Raw genomic sequence first — 20,428 nt, 5'->3', positions numbered from 1 at the left:
GTGAGGTCAGAAGTAAATTACACAGAGCCAGTGTGTGATTAGAGAAGCTGTGGCATGGCTTTTAAAGTTCACCACCCCTCAGGATATTTGATCGAGCCGCCGGCCTTTGATCAGTGTTAACGTTACGGTAACCATGACAGTTTATTTTCAACTACCAAAAAAAGACCATTTGTGTCAGAAAACAATCTCCCCTTCCTCTGACACGTTGGCACGGCGCAAAAGAAAAATGTCAGGGTCAGTGATGGGCCATTAGCCCAGCGTGAGTTCCTTTGTGCTCTCAAATCTATTGAAAACACCTTTTTAGTCTTCAACAGATGGTACCATGACACAGCAACCACAGGCGCTGACCTGGGCCTTAACTTTAACACAGGTCATTCTGCAATGCAGAGCGATGAGAATTTCTTCCAAGAGAGTGAATGACACCATGAATGTGTAATAAAGAACTCACCTGCTTAGCATGGCTGTATTGTAATGCCTTGTACATTTGAGTGACTACACGGTCACCCTCTATTCATCTGTATTATACTCTTTTCTTTTTCATGGAGGTCGCTCCTCCGTTGCTGCAAATGTCATCGTGCTTTAATGAGAACTGCACTGTAGCCCACAATGGAAGCTTTTCAGCCAGATTAAATGTATCACTGTGCTGAAACTTTCCTTTCCTCTCTCCCCCCTTTTGCCCCTATTGTGACACAGTGGTTTTACAGAGCAGCTTGTTGCTGAAAAACAAGGTTAAGAAGATCAGTATCAAAGGAGGAGTGTTTTTGTGTGGCTTGCAAGAGAGTCTCGCTTCAGGTTTCCACCTGAAACACAAAGGTGTTTTCTTACCTGATTTGTATTCATTCACACAATGAGTGGACTTGCCTCTCTTGTTTCCAAGTAAGGAGAGTCCAGACGAGACTTTTGTTCACCCTATCATTGGATACGTGCAGGTTGCTTCCTCCAGTACGAGCCTTGGAGCCCAGCCACAGGCTTTGTCCTGGATGGATTTTTTTCCTTCCCTTTTTCCTCTTCTTTGTTGCTCTGTGTATGCTCTAAGAAAACGTTTCAAATAAATGTTTGAGTACTACTGCTACACCCCCCCACCCCCACCCCCGACCCCTTTTGGCTCCTGTGTTATTTCGATAATACTATGCCATGTCACCCAAAAATTGCCTTGTTAGGATCCAAAACCCACAAATTAGCAGTTTTAAGGGTTTCAGTCCATGTTGTGCTGTTAAAACACATAATGCTGCCTGTATAGTGGCACTGTACACATGAATTTGTTTGATCCAGTTGAGGTCAGTCAAACTGTGGAAAACATTATGTAAGTAAATATTCTTCTTGTTTTCAGGGTTTTTTCTTGACTGTGTCCCCCGAGTCCATCCTGAAGGTGGCGAAGCACGCTTCAGATAACAACAAAATCTTCTGCATGAACCTCTCAGCACCTTTCATCAGCCAGTTCTTTAAAGAGCCCTTGATGAAGGTCATGCCTTACGTCGACATCTTGTTTGGCAACGAGACGGTAAGTGAAATGAGACCTCTTTAGGATTGAGATTGAGATGTTTTGTGTGCGTGCTATATTTATTTCCACAAAGGGGGTTATATTTTCAGTCGTGTTGGTCTGTTTTGTTTTTTGGTTATTTCATAGGATGTCTCAAAAACCTGTGTGCTTGAATGATCGGCCACAAATGTTAGCATGCTAACATGCTAAACTTAGAGGGGGAACATTGTTAACATTATACCTTCTAGACATCTGCATGTTAACATGGTCATTGTGAGCATGTTAACATGCTGACATTGCATTTAGCTAAAAGCCTTACTGCTGCTTAAGTTGCAGCGGTCTGAACTGGCCCATCTCAGCTCGAGTAAGGCCAGCTGATGGTGTCGCATGTGACTCGGCTTGTCAAGTTGCCATTGGCTGGTTTTAGAACGTAGGGGACGTCACCTGTTTCAACAGCCAATCAGCTCATAGCAGGGTCCGCTGGTCAATAGGCCTGGCAAACTCGATTCCTTTTAAGGATTCGGGTTATTCTGAGTCACTCACTAAACTGATCCGGGTTGTGCGAGTCACTTGAGTCAGTATTGCTAAATCGCCAAGGAAACTCAGTCCTACTGCGAGCTTGCAATGTTTCGGAATGTCTGCTCGACCTAATTGCATTTTAACATACTACATGTATACACCAAACCTACAGTAGGCCTAGGTTACGTGCAGAACAATGTTATTTCAGAAGTCAAGCGAGCTAGAGAGGGAATGAAGATTGGGAACGGCGTTAGAACAGAGCAGTGATTCAGAGAAATAAAATGTTATTTTTGTCGTTTCATCATTACTAGAAATGCAACTGTAGCAAGTATCTCACTATCACTATCCTCATTCATATTTCAAGACGCTACAAATTATATCCAACTACAAAAAAGCCTGGAAAGTCGGAAGTTAGAACGGAATTACAGAGAGTCAATGCTATGGAGATGATACACCGTCTTGTCTTGTCACATTGGTGTAGACTTGCAGGTTTTACAATATTGCAGACCGGCTTAGCAAATAGCTGCAAGTTTGAACTTGTCTCGTCGCAAGTCTTTGGTCGGAACTGGGCTTTAACCTGATTAATTTAAATGGCTGTGACTCAATGATAATACGTGTGTTTTAAACTTGAGCACAATTCAACCATGTGCAAGCCCTAATATTCCAAGTTAGGATTAAGATTTTCTCCCCAAAAAATCAAACCTGCCTGATGCAAATTAAATACTTCTGAATATTTTCCATTATTAATACAACAAATTCAAAAGATTGTGCAGTCTTGGTGGAGGTATGTGCTCTCTGAGTACTTTATAGTTTATAGCCTCTCACCTCGTTTAAAGCAAAATCAAAATGTCATGTCCACTGTTTCATTCCACTCATTGCTCTCATTTCTCTTCAGTGCCCATTTAACTTCTCACTTATCACTGCCCCATAAAGAGATGAATAAGAATTAGCCCGGCAATCATTCATCTCAATCGCGTCACCATTTCATGCCGGTTGATCTATTGATTTTTCTCGCCTCTGTGGAAGTGAGTAGCTAGTTGGAGGTCAAGCTGTGGTCACAGACCGTGGTGCTGCTGGAAAGTATCCTCTAACAGGCCAGCTGAGCTTGACTCTGAGGCACCGCCTGGACAAACTGCACCTTCGGGGGGCGGGGAGTGGATGATCACTGGACTGAACTTGCCTCCCCACTGCTAAAGCTACTAAAGAGAGCCCTGTCTTCGGGTTAGAGATGGGGTCCACAGAGCAGGACACAACTGGAAGAAGCTGCTCAGCATTTGAGGATTTATTGCTGTTGCTGACTACAGCTTTTTCCTCTTTTCTGTCCTCTCCTAACATAAGACCTCCCTTTTACATATGCACATCTCTTTCGCTCCCTAATTGCTGTGAGGAACGATTCTGTCTCCTAAACCACGGTGTACATTTTGCAAGCGTTACGTATTTTGGGGTGGGTGGTACTGTAACTGTTTGCTCAAGAAGTTTGCTTCTTAAGCAAACACCTCCAGTCATTACAGTTTAATGACTCTGGATAATTGCAATGTATGTTTGTTGAAGGAGATCTTTTGGAGTCTTTGTCGGGGCATGCTCTCCGGAATTGAACCCGGCTAAGACCGCCAAAATAAGAGATTCAGTGGGAAACAGAGCAGATATTCACTGCTCGGCCGCCTCAAGCAGTGAGGTCTTCCAGGGTCTATATAGGACTAATGTCTGTCCAGAGTGTTTTGACTCCTTTTGGCCTTCCTCTGTGTCGGCTGCTGGGAGGAGGGAACGGGAATGACTGCTCATACAGTCGAGCCCTAGACCTCCCATTGTGCACAAGCCAGACAAGGTTGGCGGTCATGCAGTGGTGCATGGTGAGTGACAGGCAACAGGGCTGCCTCGCCCACGCTCCCCCTCCCCCCTCCCCCTCCAGACCCCCTGGCCCTCCTCTCACCCCAACTTCCACCCCCCAAAGTGATGGATCAGCCTCAGCCTGCGATGCTTTCATAACAAGTCAGTGACAGTCAGGATCATGCAGACTGACTCCTATAGCCTTACAGAATGTGCCATAAGGGAAGGCTAATGTGTCTGCCTGTCTCTGCCTTCCTCTTCCACTCTTACTGAGTCACGATACAGAGCAACACACACTTGGGGAAATATGTTAAAAGCAGCTGTAAGAGCTCATGTTTTGAAAGTGACTAATATAATAATTTTGAGGAAGATTGAAGGTTTTGAAAATTGAGTGCTGCATTATTTGTCATGACTGGGATCTTATTTCAGTCTTGTCAGATCACAATTCCCTTTTGATCGAAACTCCAAAACAGTCATGCGACAACACCACAGACTCCAAAAAATGTCAATAGCCTCTGTTTCTTCTCTTGCTTTTGCCTGCTTCTAATGTTGAAATGTGTCTGTGTTTCTGACTGAGTCTACCCTTGGTAATTCTGCTGTAACTCGATCCTGCTGGTACTTGTTTGAAACCTGGCATCAGCAGGCCCTGCCTGGCCTATCGGCAGCCTCGTACTTATATAACAGTCTCCCATCCATCCTGTAATTACTGCCTTTTTGGGGCATAGTGTAGTGTCTGTTCCTTCACTGGTGGGGGGGGTGGAGAGGCTAGCAACGTCGTTTCTGCGCTGCTAGGGCCTGAAATGGTGCCGACAGAGGCACATAGACATCAGACACTACTCCACTTAATTGGCAAACATGTCGTGTGATAACCTGGGAACAGCACAGGCCTAATTGAGTCCTCCTGTGCTGTCCTCCTCTGACTACCTGACATGGAACCCAGGGCATTACATTTCCCTCCATTTAATGGCTGCAGTTAATTAGGCCCGAATGAGGGAATCATTACCGCTGGAAAAAAACACATGCCAGTGGTTTCGCCGATAAAATTAGCCACAATTTGCTTTTGCTATTTGAGCATAAGAGATAAACCACACAATGGGGGGGAAGAATTGTACCATTACTGGCGGATTTGTATTGTGGAATTTTAGACATATCATAGACAAATGGAATGATTAATCAAGACTGAATTAATCACCCTGACTGATGTTTTTTAAGCCAGGATTCATGGCTTTCTCAATTTAGATCATTTCATGTGCTTGGGCTCTTTTTTTTTTTATCTGCGCAAATGGTTTAAAAATATGCTTCTTTAAAACGGTACCACAGATGAGGAGCATAGTTTTTTTGCCCCACAGCCAATACCCAACAACCTCCTCACTCCCTGCCATTAACATTATATCCCACCCCCATACAGGAGCCCTCCATGCCTTCCATTGCTGTCCAATGCGTTCTGCAGCTCCACACTCAGAGGGAGCTTATTTTTATGGGCCCCAACCCCGTCTTCCAAACGAGAGACAGCCATTGTAATTGAATACTCAATAGGTGAGCCATTTAACAAAAGTGGAAATGGCATTCGGCTCTGTATTAATGTGCTTTGCTGAGGCAAAAGGAGCCATCATCATTTCAATGTTCAAGCTGTTTTAAAAGAGCATTTAGCCTGCCATCTCTCCAGGCCATGAGAGCAAAATGACACGGATTTCTTCCTCCTCTGTACTTTGTGTAAATTTTCCTCGCCTAATATTTTGTATGGTTATCTCTCTTATTTTCCCATCCATCCCTCAGCACCTCTCCCTGATCTAGGTGGAGGGATACAAGCAGCTCTACAGAAGGTTATTGTCATGAAAAGACCCTCAGGCGTTTTTGGCTCTCGGCCCTATTTTTCTCCATCTGCATGCAATGTGTGTGGGGTGGTGGGGGCTCTAATGATTTTTCCAGGACAGGCTGAAGTGGGTGTATATATATATATATATATATATATATATAAAATACTTGTATATATGTGTGTGTGTGTGTGTGTCACTGTGTGTATGGAAAAAAAAGGCAGGGAGGGGAGATACATGGACACTATAGCGTCATTTCTTAACATCTCTCCAGATTCGTCATTTGGCTTTGTTTGTTTGATAGACTGCTTGGAAGCCTTATCTCTGTGGCTAGGCCTGTGGTTGTTTATCACCTCGGTGCCGTGAACGGGACCGGGGAAGTACGTGCTCTCTGCTGTCGGTATGTGTGGGTGATGGCAAGTTCACTAAAGGCCGCTTAGGGGTGTTCTCACAAAAAGAATGGGAGAAAACATTTTCCCTTGACAGCTCACCTACAGCGGACTCGAGATGTACTTCTCAACAGTAGCTTGAGGAAAATATCCTGTCTCACCGCCTAAAACAAAGATGTGAGAACCAGATTAGCGTATTATTGAAACAGCTTTTCTTTCAGGCTCTTCTCTCTCTCCTCCTGTCAGAGCTGTCTGCAGAGAACGGGATAGAACATGAGACATTAACCTCCATGTGTTTATTCACAAGGCCCCACAGGCCAACTGGGAGGATGAACACAGAACCATCTCTAAAGCTGGCGAAGCGGAACAATCACGATGTGTCATTGGAGGAAAAGACATGAAGTATTAGCTGCTGCTCTCCTTTGTGTCTTTCACAACTTAATTTTAATTGAATCTGCTATTTCTGTGATGAGTCACGTGCCTTCCACTCGGCGCCAGTGTACATTGACCTTCAGTATGGCATACAGTCAGTGAGTTGTATGATGAGTCATAGCGCACATTAGCTGTGATGATTTTATAAATGCCGAAGCTGCCTTGTTTTATTTATTTTCATGTTTTGCTGAATGCTAGATCAGTGGTTCCCAATCCCGGGACCAGGACCCCCCAAGATGCAAGATGCTAAAAATAAGAACATTTTTGCTACATAACTATTTTTCCGACTATTGTTTAATCTCTTATTAGTTGAACTGCTCGCAACTCATAGACAACTGGTGACAAGGTGTTGCAAATACACATTGCTTGGCTTTAAAGCGTGACTATTTAAATTTAGCTGACAATGAATTTCCAAGTTTGTCTTGAGTCAGTTGCTTTAATTACATTACTGGTTCCCCACCGGCTGAGCCACCGGTCACAGTCCACACAAATACCTCATAGACCCACTTAATACCCATTCAGTTCATTTCAATTAATCCATTCTGCCTATGAGTGAATAAAACCCATCCCCTTCTTACAGTGCAGAGCCTATACTAACCACTGTGCTGGCCTTAAATTTCACTTCACAAATTATGAACTATTACCTCTACTAAAATTTTTAAAAAGTACAGGGGCTGAAATCTCTTTGAAATAAGAAACATTGCAGCCAGAGAGTAACGAAAGCATTACTAAAAGCATTACAATAGCAGTTACAACACATTCAGCTTTTTTTATTTTATTTTATTTTTTAAATATTACTTTACAGCATAACATGTAAACTAGTCTGGCTCGACAGATGTACATTGCTGGGATAAAGCCTGACCGTCTCCCGGATGTTTCTCCCCTCTCGCTATCGAGGATTAGCGCCGCCCAGGACGGTTGTGATTGGTCGAAAGAAATGCAAACAAACCAGAGTGTTTTTTTCCCCCACTATTCCAGAATAGATAGGCGGTGTAGCCAGATCATAATGCAGCGCTGATGAGATAGGTCTGGCAATGCGAGACTACATGTAAACAGGCCTGATGACAAGAACAGGGCAATACAACCGCTGCTTTGCTGGAAATGTTTTTAATTTTATTTTATTTTTTTCCGAAGTTGACCTACATTCTTGCGAGTCGCGACCCACTCAGAATGGACCTGTGGTCCACCTTTGGGCTGTGACCCACTAGCTGGGAACCACTGAATTACATCATCATTAGGCAGTCTGACTGAGAGCGAGTAGAAGAAGCCCCCAGGAGCAGCAATTGTGGCATAGTTGGAACAATCAGAGGTGCAAGTCACATAACGTCCACTGGACCAAAAATGTTTTCCAATACACAATCATTGAAAGTGTCAGTAAAATGATTAATACATTTTTCAGAGCATCACAAACAGTCCATAATGGCTATTTGTATTCAAAAGCACAATTTTTGCTATTATGGCCAATACAAATATAAAAGACTCTAGAAGAGGTGTATCAGTGAATTATTTTTCTACAATTCATTTGTGCCAGAGCCTGCAGGTTCAGCCAGAGAATGTTTCTAATGCTTATGCATTAATGCTTATGCGTTAGAGGAAGCATGAAAACCTGTTTTGGTTTATGTGCCCAATGAGCAACTTTTATTGGAGTGAATAGGTCGCCACCTTGGAACACTTTATCCAGTCATCTATGCCACCAGCAGCAAACAAATCGCATGACTCCTGCTGAGATGTTTTAATGTTGTGATAAATCAATTGAAATGTTTAAGTTGCTAAAATGTAGTCTAACAGTAGCACAAGTAGTAAATAGTCAACAAACTGACTCAGTAATATATATGCATCAATATCTCCCTAATGTTTGCTATTACATACTGTAGCATTAGCTATAAGCTATTGGTCTTCCCAAGTGAGGCTGGAGTAGCAAAAGTGCATTAAATAGAACAATAGTGCATTTTTCAACTTCAACTCAACTTTTCATTTGTAAGAGGAAGATTGTTATGTCTTCTTTCAAGGGTCACAAGCCAAAAAGGTTCTGAACCACAACTCAATCAAGTGAAGTGAATGTCCCTACAAGATACTGCAACTGCTACAATTAAACAATTAAATCAGCCTTTTCCTGTGTGTATAGAGGCAGCGAGAGGATTCAGTACAGGAGAAGAATGATTTCTCCAAGATTTCTCTGTTTTTCCTGGCCTGTCTGTTTGCGAGTCATGGTACTTTGGGAGCCAGCATGGCTCCACCAGAGGAGTCCGACTAACCACTGTAATTGTGCTTTGCTGAAGCCGCCTTCCCCAACCCTGGGATTGAACCATGAAATATTTGAAAATGCCGGGGTTAAGAGAGGGGGGTCTTTGGCAGTGCAACATGAAATGTGAGACCATAGAGCATCTTTAACAAGGAGGTGGATAGAAAGCCTGCCAGTCGGGCAGCCAGGGCACACGGTAGAGTCCTCTGAAGGAGAATAATTATGGATGTAATAGGAGCTATTGTGCTGGGAGCAGATCATCACAGTGCCCACGTTCTGCTGGAACAGAGGCCAGTGTATTTCTGTCACAGCAGGAGAGAGTGCAGGATATCTGCTTGTTGCTGGAGGGACTCGCAGAAGTTTGAACACCAGTGGGCTTCCCAGATAGCCTTACAACCCCCACACCCCTCCCCCTTATCCACACAGAGTTGGCGGGAGGACTGACCTTTGTCTGCTCATGATTGTATTCCCACAGTCCAGGCTATACAGTCATGTTTTCCAGTGTCGTTTGGAAGACTCCCCCTATTCTCCTCATAGTTAGAAAACTCTGGATGAGAAAGTGACAGAGACATAATCAACAAGCATAATATACCCGCCCGTAATAAGAAATTAATTTGCCTCATGCCATGGATAATAAAACCTATGGGCTTATTATAGAAATGCTGCTTAGCTCAATCTCCCCGTTGCTCCCACTTGAACTGAATGAAATTATGTTTTTTTTCTGATTTATTGTGGCTTTTTAGATTGCATCATGCAAGTATTCCCTTCTAGAAGAGCCATGGTTTCGCTCTCCCTGCAACATCTATTGCATGTTAGCTGTGTGCATAAATATGAAATGATTTAGCCTTCTTGTTGAAGGGCCCCTGCCCTCCATGCAGCTTTTCATCTGGCAAATGGCCATCTTATGCCACATCAACACGTTGGACATTGTCTAAATTTTTGCATGGCCAATTTATTCAGACAAAGCTTGTCCCTTGTGCACACAAACGGTTTGACTTATTCTCAGAGCTTGTTTTCCTCCCTGGGTTTTTTATTGTCTGAAGCATGCAAGTCCCTCCTGAGCAGATCTTTGTTTCTCATTAGGGGGTAAATAGAGCAGGCCAAATGCTCATATGTTTATTATACACAGGAGGGCATAGTCACTGTTTTCAATAGTTCACTGCAGAAAAAAAAAAAAGCAGGTTGCTTTCTTGACCTGTCTGACCAAATATCTGTTGAATTTACTGGATAATAAGCTGCTGGAAAACTGATGGACTGCGATGAAGTTGGGTTCAACCTCATCAAAAAGTTTTATAGCAGACTTTTCAACAAAGACTGTTTTTACCCAGAGTGAAAAATAAGCGTATAATCATTATTACCATTCTAGAGGTCATTATTTGAAGCAAAGTTTACACACAATAAACCATCTGCAAAGATATCAAATATGCATGCAAAACAGAGATAAACTAAGAGAATAACCATATTGGATGACACAAACATGACCTCAAAATTGCACAATAATATAAGCAAGTAAAAGCACCCAAAAACTAGGTTTTTTATCTTGTATTTCTCTATAATACTAAATATTTGTGATTAAATAAGCAACAATCAAACTTATAGTTTGAAAGAAAGGTGTGTTTTGATCAGGTTTGACTCACATGCAACTCAAAGTGTTGTGGATTTTTATTTTGTTACTTTCTGATTGGTGCATGGAAAAACCCAAAATCTTTTTTTTCTTATAATCAGAGAGAAAATACCATTTTGTTATGTGAAACAACCAGCATAGTGATCAGTTTGGCAGATAATAGTGGGTTTGTGCAGGTTTATAACTAGAGGGTATTCAGAGAACTTAAACTCAACTAACGTTAACAAATCCCTAGTCTATATCCACAGCGTTCCACTTCCGGGATTGCTCCGGTGCCGCAGGAAATTCTGCCGGATTTATGTCTTTTCGCCGATGTCCGTTTGCTACCGCTTTCTTTGTGTTGGAATTTTAAACTCTGGTCGATTTATGAGGACTACGGTTAACTGCTCCTCAGATCTCTGCAGGGTAAATTAAGACAGCTAGCTAGACTATCTGTCCAATCTGAGTTTTCTCTTGCGTGACTAAAACAACTTTTGAACGTACACATGCTCCACCAAAACAATTTCCTTCCTGAGGCTATTTTACAGCGGCTCAGGGCAGAGCTTGGCGCCACCCATGACGATTGTGATGTGTTTAAAGAAATGCCAATAAACCAGAGCACGTTTTTCTCCCATCCCGGAATGCTGTGTGGACTAGCCAGACTTCTCCTCCGCAGCACCTTGGAGGATGGTTTGGCAAAGCGAGACTAACAAATCCCTAAATTGCTGTTGCACCCAAACACTTTAATTGTAAGATAAATTGATTAATTGACCCTATAAATGTGCCCCAAAGAGCTGGAATCACTCTAGTGCAGAGTCAAACAATCAAATAAAATCTAAATAGAATTTAAATTCTACAATCAGATGGAAATGTTATTGGATTGAGAGTTATAAGCACTACGTAAAAGCTGCTGCATTAGCTCTGCTTGTTGAGCAGACCTGTCCATTCCCCATCTTCCCTTTTATCCAGTGTTGTTCCTTGAGAGATAGCCAGTCTCTGGTAGTCTGATGTTGTGCGCTGACCCCTTGTTAGAGCCCAGAGGTGAGATGTGTGATAGAGGCCCTCAGTGCTGATAAGGCCATCAGGCTGATAACTAACTCCCCCCAGCACAAAGCTGCTACTGCCGCTGCCGCAGCTTCCATTAGCCCCACCGGACCAGCTGAATGCCCTCCTGCTCTGTCTGAGGTCACATCCTCTGTTCTGAGCCCCTTATGCAAACCCTGCTTTCTCATCCTAAGATTGCTATCAACGGAGATATTTATGTACTGCACATGTTTCCGATTGTTTAACCTTTGGACCTGTGCTGTAGGTGCTGCTGTCGTCCCTGTGGGCTTGCTAACAGACCTCTCTCCTGCCCTTGCAGGCAGCCTGAGATAGATGGGAGTAGAGGCTGTTGCCAGAGGTGTGTAATGGACTGGCAGGAAAGGGCACTGTTGAAATCGGTCACATGAAAGCTTAGGTTAATCACGCACTTGCTTTCCAGTTTGGACAAATCTCATCAAAATGGATTTAAAGGGAAATGTTCAAACAAATGATTTGTGGTTATTTCCTTGATTCTGGTTCAATTTGCAGTACTATACTAATTAATTGGCATAATTGTGTGAATGCTGAGGATTTTGCATACCCTTTATTGCTGTCTAGTAAAAACCATATAGCTATTCATTTAAACACAACACATCTCCCAAGTGAGTGACATTAAATACTTGTAATCAGTTATCAACTGTATGCCCCAAAGGCCAAAATGAACAAGAAGTAGTTTTTTTAAGTATGGTTTTTAGGGATGTCCCGATCAAGTTTTTTTTGTCCCAGATGCCAATCAGAGTCAATCCGATACTACTTAGTACTACGTCAGCGCACGGGTCCACTACGTGACAAACCCTACGGAGTGTACCATGTGTGTGCATATTTCGACAGAGTGACAGACTAGTAGTGTAAGTGAAGAAATGGATAGAGACAACAAAACGGAAAACAAATCAGAGAAACGAAAGAAAAGTTGTGTCCTGTTCTCTTTATTTATTTATTTTATACAGTACAACCAGTAAAACATGTCCTGTTCTGTAGACATGGTCGTTATTTATGTATTCATGTTGGACCAGTCCAATACGACTGTCAGTTGAAATGAACCTTGTGTTGTTATGAATCTATTTTGATGAGTTTTACCGTAACTTTTGTAATTTTACAAAAGTTTAAAAATGTCAATATCGCAGTATTCATAATCAATATCGCAATATCATATTTTGTTAATATCGTGCAAACCTAGCTTTATTTTAGCCGATACCGATGCCCTGTTTGGCTCAGGACATCTAAGTCACTGACACGCTTCTCACCACCGAAAAGCCTGTTTTACCAAACACAACTGGACTCTACACAAAATATTATAGGAAAACATTATGCAGACTGTTTTCATAATCCAGAGCTATTCAGCCATCAAACATATCTAGTTTTATTGTATGCTCACTGTAAGTGTGCACTGTGTAGCTGTCATATGTAGGAAACAGTATAGAAAAATAAACATGTTATGGGAATAAATACTGAACTAGTATCAGATCAACAGATACTCAATTTTAATGGATTTGGAATGGGGGGCAAAAAAACACGACGGTGACATTCCTATTTCTAAGCAGAAGTGACATTGCAGTTTACAGCAGTGAATTATATAATGAACACATCCTGAGGGGAGCAGAGAGGTTTGACAGAAGTTGAAAATGAATACCATCTTATGCACTGCAGAAGGTTTTGCACATGTAAATACTATCTTACAACAATACACCATCTGGTAAACAGTGGACAAAGTTAAAGTAGAGGGGGGGGGAAGAAAATCTCAATTGCCAGCAGGTGTTTTTTTGTAATTTTTCACAACTTTGCTTCAGGACATTAGAGCAACGCTGATAAAAAGACAAATTTAAGGTAATGCATTTGGGAGTTAGAGGAAGTCCTAGTTTTGAATCCAGCTAAACTGTCTGTGTATGGCAGATGTAAATCACAAAAACCCTGTACGATCACACCCCCATGTAGGAAAATAACTAGGTAGAGATGAAACATGCCACTTAATGGCGCAGTGAGGAGTCCTGTTTTTGACCCCAAGGTCAAGTCACTAACCCCGCTGATGCCATCACCGTAATTAGTTATTCATTCTCCACCCCCACCCACCACCCTGCAATGTATGCCGTAGTAATCTGGCTGGAAACGCTTGAGTTGAATGCCAGATGTTGTTTTTACTGGGCATTTATGGAAGCTGTCTGACTCGCCTCAGTGATGTCTTACGCTTACATGCAGAGAATGAGGTAAACATGTCATCTGCCATTGTTGTATATATGTATCTGTAAGTAGTGATAATTGGCTGAATTATTTGAGATGGCATGACCCAGTCATGCTTAGTTTAGTTTGAAAGGTTTCAACAGTAGGTGATTTAGCAAATCAAACTGATCTGTCCAGACCTGATAATCTGTTTTCCTTTCGCTTGCGGACTTAGCCAGATGTCATCATTATTAAGTAAATTCTTCAATTGTGGAAGTCAGTTCTCCATGAAATGGTTGTAGGCATAAAACTGCAATGTCTGAAACGAACGTGTATTGAAATGCACAGAAAGGAAGAAGAAAACAGGGGTGTTGTAAATAACTTGTCAGGGCTATACCCTCATCTGTATATCATCCCCCACACACACACACACACAATGTCAAATACAATTCAATTTCTGCCTCAGCATCAGCTTGGGCTCACACGGTCAAGCAAATGCCTATTTTCTGAATGGCCTTGGGGAGTTATGTTTTTCAGCTTATCAACTTTTATTAACCTTAGCACTGAGGTTTGCACTTTAATTTAGATTTTTTTTTTTCTCACTCCTGCTGTGACATATGCTCAACAACTTGTTACACTAAGGAGGACAAACTAAATGCTTGCTTTGGTTTGTTACTGGTAATATTTTATCATGAGAGCCAATAACAACTACTCCAGTTTCTTTTCTTTTTGCTCAGTAAGAAATGTCTGCCATGAGATGCATGTGAACAGGGACAACAAGACAACTATTTTTTATAAATAGTTTTGTTGTGATGATCAGTGTTCCTAAATATAGCACCATGGGGAAAATGTAATGATCGTGTTGGATTATTGTTATGTTATCCAGAGCCCTGAATGCTCACTTTGCTCCTTTGTTCATGATAAGGTATTATTTAAAGACTGAATGCATATTGAGCAGTTTAGCTTCATTAAAAGAAATAAAATAAAGTCTATACAGCATGTGTAACTTCACAGAGACTACCTGCATACTGTGTCTGCACAGACCAGGTCTGCTAGGCTCCTGTCACATACATTGTCAAGGAAAACAAAGTGTTAGGCTTTGACAACTGCCCTTTGCATGAAGTGTGTATTTCCTTTTTCATTTTGCTTGGCAAGAAATTGTAGACTCCCGCCCCCCTGACTGGGCCCTGGATTATTAGCTTAAGCTCTCTAAAAATATCCCTTTGACTGTTTAAGCCTCTGACAGCAGCAACATCTCACACATTCTGATAGCTTTATACTAACTATGGCTGCAGAGGGCTCAGCCCGCCTTGTTATCTTTTACCTTGTTTGCCCGAGGAGGAAAAGGAGGAGAACTCACAGGGCCCGAAATCTGCAACAGTACTCTCCTTCGGAATCAGACTCGGAGCGGATCATCAGAGGCGACCATGCAATCACAGCAATCTCTGAACAAACAAGATGCTTTTTTGAGCGCGAGAGGATTTTGCCCAGATGTCACTCGAAGCACTTGTCATTGTTGCGACAGCTGTAGAAGCACATGGACCGTCATTTTGAAAACCATCTACCACAACACACCAAAACAGCACACGTCAAGTGTGAAACATGCACACCATAAACACAAGATTTTTGAATATTAATGCTGTAAGCCCCTTAAGAAATTATTACTTTTATTGTTTTGAGTTTTATTGACTTGCCTGTGTAGTTCCTGTAATTGCCTATTTACCACTGTACAGTATTTATCATACCAATATATTAGCTTTAGCTGAGCTTATAGTACCAAATATTTTTGATGTTGGCACTCATAACAGCTCATAGAAATTAATAAATTCCTAAAAGGGATTACACTGTACACATGCCTCATAGACATCGCTTCAATTATCTTTTCTTATAACACCCACACTCTCTCCAAAGGCTTTTCTCACAAATAGTATAGCTGCTAACTAGGGAGAGACGGAGGGTGAGATAGAGGCATGTGCCGCTCAACAGCACCATCATTTTCATTCATGTGTCTCTTTTAAATTATTTCAGATGAAATATCACTGTTTTGACGAGACATTTTCTAAGCTACTCATGTCCCTGTGAGATGCCTCATACTCGCCGGTGATGGAACGTTCCTGAGGAGAAAAGTCAATATGTGGTTTCAAATAAATGAAAACAAATGTGAGACCTAAGCCTTCAATAGACTGACAAAAGCGAAAGGAGGGGAAAAAAAGACGACGCACCTTGACTCATTATAAAACCGCTTCTTGACTACAGCGGCTAATTGACTACCCTCTTTGCCCCTGTGTGTGTGTTGAAGGAGTCGAGTGGGGTGATGAATTGACATATTGCTGGCGCTGTGATGTTGATCCAAGGCAGAGAGCCATGAGGCTTTCCTCCAGGGACTAGTAACCTTATTGTTCCATGTCATCTCCTCCCCTTCTGTTTGAGAACCAGGTTGTCAACCTCTCCCCAAGGTCAGGGAAATACCAGCCCCCTTTCTGCAGATAATTGGATTGTTTAAAATCATAGCATCAACTTATTGCTCCGTCTGGGGTCAAAAGTGAATTAGTGCACAAGGTTGTCTGTCATGATTTGTGGCATCGTTCTGAACCGACAAGCAACAGCTTCTGTCACCAGTTAAAGAATCATACCAGAGGTTTTGCATGTTTTGGCCTACAAATCACATATTTGACATCACAGCTGACCATATTGCTAAACATGCTGGTGTGTGTTAGATTTTTGGATGTTTTTCCCTATTATTCCAAGCATTCATTCCATTAATTTCCATACTGAAATTTAGAAATCAATTAGCAGACCCTGAAACGTCCCAAAAACACAGGTATAATTGTTTACATTATTCACAATTACTGAACATATTCAAATGTATAGGTTTGTTTTATTTATATATATATATATATATATATATATATATATATATATATATATATATATATATATATTAGTGCTGTCAGTTAAACGCGTTAACGCAAACCCATTTTACTGGCGTAAACCCATTGTTTTATCGCGAGATTAACATTCTTTTTGGCATAGCAAACTTTGTAGTTTTTTTCACATGCTGTTGCAACAACTAGTAATATTAGAAAAACTACAACACCACACCGGATCTAGCTAGACCGGAAACAAAACAACAGGCACGCCGCACACACTTGTTTGGGCTTGCGAGCTGGCCAAAGAGTAGTAGGCTAATGTTACGTTTTAAGTGGATGGCGAACGCAAGACGCCAAAATGGATGCCAATAAGATTCTGAATGGAAAGTTTGCTTTTAAAAAGTTTTCGAGGGGGACAGTATAGTTTCACGCATACACAGCCTGTACGACACGGAGAAAGCAGCCACACTAGAACTGCTGCAAAGTGCGGCAAACGCTGTCTCATTAACCGGTGATCACTGGTCATCAGTGAATAATCAAAATTATTTAGGAGTTACTGCACACTATATTGACTATGTATATCAGCATATGGTTTTAGGACTGTGTTGTTTGTATCGTTTTTGTCATTTGGGACATTGTCCACCCCCTTTTCTGTCCAGGAGAATTGTTACATTCCTTATTAGAAAAACGTAAAGGTTACAAATGTCCTGCTGTGGCATTCGGTATTTGGACCATTTTGTTTGTATAAGCAAAGTGTTAGTGTTACATCTCAGTTAGGTTAGGTACTTGTAGGAATTGTGCAATAATGACAGATTTACACATTTTTCTTTTGTTTACAGTAAATAAATAATAAACACTTACAAATCTTAAAGTCAAGTTCATAAAGTAACTTTCTTTGCATTCATTTAATTCCCAATTAAGATACACTGGTAAGAATGGCTTTCCATTGTTAATATGTACTTAAAAACAGTTCTGAAATGCAAAATAATAGAATTTTATTCATGTGATAAAACATGCAATTAATCGTGATTAACTATAGAAATTTGGCGATTAATCACGATTAAAAATGTATTTAATTAATTAATTGTTTGACAGCCTATATATATATATATATATATATATACAGCATATATTTGAAAAAGTTAAGCATCAATGTGACGTTTACATGATTTGTAGCTAAGGATCAAAAACTTGCATAAACTCTTGTATGGGCCTTTTAAGTGCACCTGTTAGGAGACTAAAGAAACATGGTGGGTGTTGAATGCCTGCAGTGTTGGGGATTCCCACATACCAACACATATTCATGGTTTCAGTGGTGGTTTCATAGCTGGAGGCTGACGTGGTGTTACCTCATACTGTCATGGTAAGACGAGACAAAGTGGGGCAATAGATTAAATGGGTGGGCTACGTGCCTATTAAATTAGGGGTTGGCAGAGCAAAACTAACTCAGGTTACTTATTCTCAAGTGACATGGCCGCACATGTGAGGAGGGAAGGCAAGCGAGATGTCTTTACTTCACGTCTGGAGTGTGACATTGTGCTCTGTTTGTGACTCTGTAATTAACTGCTCATTTGTGTGTTTTTTTTCTATTTCAGGAGGCGGCCACATTTGCCAAAGAGCTGGGCTTTGAGGTGAGTTGACCGGCAATTGCACACTAAACAGATCCTAAAGGTTTATTTTTGCTGATAATGAAGTTCTTTTTGGACAGTGATTGATGTGCTATTATACTCTCCAGGCCTTGCAGCAGTTGCTATGGAAACCTGGCAGTCGTCATGGTTTCTTTGTTCAGCCAGCTCTCTGTTATGACGCACTCTGCTAGGTCTGCACCCAACATCGCCTACAGATGTTATTTATTGAATTTTGAAAAGCCTCTTGGGAAGCTGAGAAGTTGGGCATGGTTTCAAGCCTTTCTCTGCAGGCTCGGGGCTCATCAGGTTGCCTGGTTAAAAAGCCTCCTCATTATCTTCATTGCACTCAGGGATGATACTGTATGTCTTCCCTTCACTGCTATGGTATTACACCACACTGAAACACTGTAGTCTTTTAATAACCAAATTACAGCCACCTGTGGTTTTAGATTATGGAAATGAAAATTACAGTGCTTGTTTCCCCATAGAATGTGCTTTAAAGTGGGGCTGCCTCTTACATGTAAAATGAATGTTCCCTTGGTCTATTTTCTACTTGCATTTTGCATATTCCTTGTGCTGCTTTTAAAATGTGAAATCAAAAACACAAATAGCCTCTATGTGTGTGTGTGTGTGTGTGTGTGTGTGTGTGTGTGTGTGTATACGTGTGCGTGTGCACGTGTGTGTGTGTGTTTCACATGGGCTCAGGTATTTTAAGTGCCTTCTCTCTTTCAAAGGTAGAGCTGCCTTGAGTATGGCTCTGCACTGTGTGAATAATTGTCATCCAGAATCACTAACGGTGTGATCAACGTGACTGGAATAGAAATGCAATCCTGATGGCAGTGACAGGTCTAAGAGAAAAGAAGGGATGAAGGCAGGAAAAGAGGGGTGGGGGGGCTGGTAGTGATGGAGGGGGCCTCGTATAAAAAAAAAAAAAAAAAAGCACAAAGGGCAAAGTGTAGACTGTCCTAGTAGTTACAATTCTTTGACATTTTCCATGTCAACCTAATTTGCCAGAACACTCTGAAAAATTGCATTGGATGAATGTGATTTCTCAGATAACATCAGTGTGGTGTGTATTGTACTTACTGCATTTCTAGATGGTTGCAGTTCAAACAGGTTCTTCTATTTTTTTCTTGTCACTTTCTGATGACAATTTTACCTGCCCACATTCTGTACTTGTATACTGTAAGTCTTCAAAATATCAATATATACATTGTATAGTTTCTATAACTTTGTTTAAAGCAAGAAGCTACATATATGCATTGTTAAACCAGTATTATTGGAGGAAAATTGTCATTCACACGTGCACATTACACTTAATATGAGTGCAGAATAACTCTGGGCGATATAGATGAAATCTGTATAATTGGTATAATAAGGATATTTTTCCAACGCTTATATACAATATATCAAATGTGTGTGAAATCACATGTGATTAAATGAGCTTTAAGATCTTGGAAATAGTAGTTTGACAAAAGATTCTTGGCACTTACTGGAAATATTCCGGAACTTTCAGCCGTATCCAATGGCCTTCGTAGGCAGAAGAAGTTTGCTCAGTTGTCATGGTGATTGTTAAAGGATGGTCTGTATGTGACCGAAATTACGTATCAAAATGTCTCCATGACAACCGAGCAAACTCCATCCTCCAAAGAAGGTCGAGAGACGCGGCTGAAAGCTCTGGAGTATTTATCAGGAATTGGTAATTGTTTTTGTCGAATCAACTTCCATTAGTATCTATCCAACAAAATTCTACATTGCAAACTAGAGTAACTCTTTTTGACAACATCATCCAAATCAATCATTCATTTTGACAACAGACTTTTTATTATTATAAATTATAACACAATGTAATCATATCACAAATATGATTCTACTACAGTGGTGTGAAAAAGTGTTTGCCCCCTTCCCTCATTTCCTGTTCCTTTGCATGTTTGTCACACTTAAGTGTTTCGAACATCAAACCAATTTAAACAAAAGTCAAGGACAACACAAGTAAACACAAAATGCAATTTGTAAATGAAGGTGTTTATTATTAAAGGTGAAAAAAAATCCAAACCATCATGGCCCTGTGTGAAAAAGTGATTGCCCCCTTGTTAAAACATACTATAACTGTGGTTGTCCACACCTGAGTTCAATTTCTCTAGCCACACCCAGGCCTGATTATTGCCACACCTGTTCACAATCAAGGCATCACTTAAATAGGAGCTGCTTGACACAGTAAGGTCCACCAGAAGATCCTTAAAAGCTACACATCATGCCGAGACCCAAAGAAATTCAGGAACAATTGAGAAAGAAAGTAATTGAGATCTATCAGTCTGGAAAGGGTTATAAAGCCATTTCCAAAGCTTTGGGAATCCAGCGAACCACAGTGAGAGCCATTATCCACA

At 41.1% G+C, this 20,428-nt stretch overlaps 1 protein-coding gene across 2 annotated transcripts in view; it reads left to right on the top strand.

The window, feature by feature from the left end:
* LOC144535953 (adenosine kinase-like) overlaps window positions 1-20,428 on the top strand; it is a 111,852-nt gene that overhangs the window by 80,332 nt on the left and 11,092 nt on the right. For both annotated transcript variants that reach the window (XM_078278791.1, XM_078278792.1), the window contains exons 7-8: window positions 1,331-1,501; window positions 18,009-18,044. In XM_078278791.1, the coding sequence (XP_078134917.1) occupies window positions 1,331-1,501; window positions 18,009-18,044 (207 nt within the window). The remainder of the gene's footprint in view (window positions 1-1,330; window positions 1,502-18,008; window positions 18,045-20,428) is intronic.

This window comes from Sander vitreus, chromosome 21 (genome assembly GCF_031162955.1).
Source record: "Sander vitreus isolate 19-12246 chromosome 21, sanVit1, whole genome shotgun sequence".
Classification (NCBI taxonomy): domain Eukaryota; kingdom Metazoa; phylum Chordata; class Actinopteri; order Perciformes; family Percidae; genus Sander; species Sander vitreus.
The sequence above is the reverse complement of the archived record's forward strand: the minus strand, read 5'-3'. Positions and strand labels throughout refer to the sequence as shown.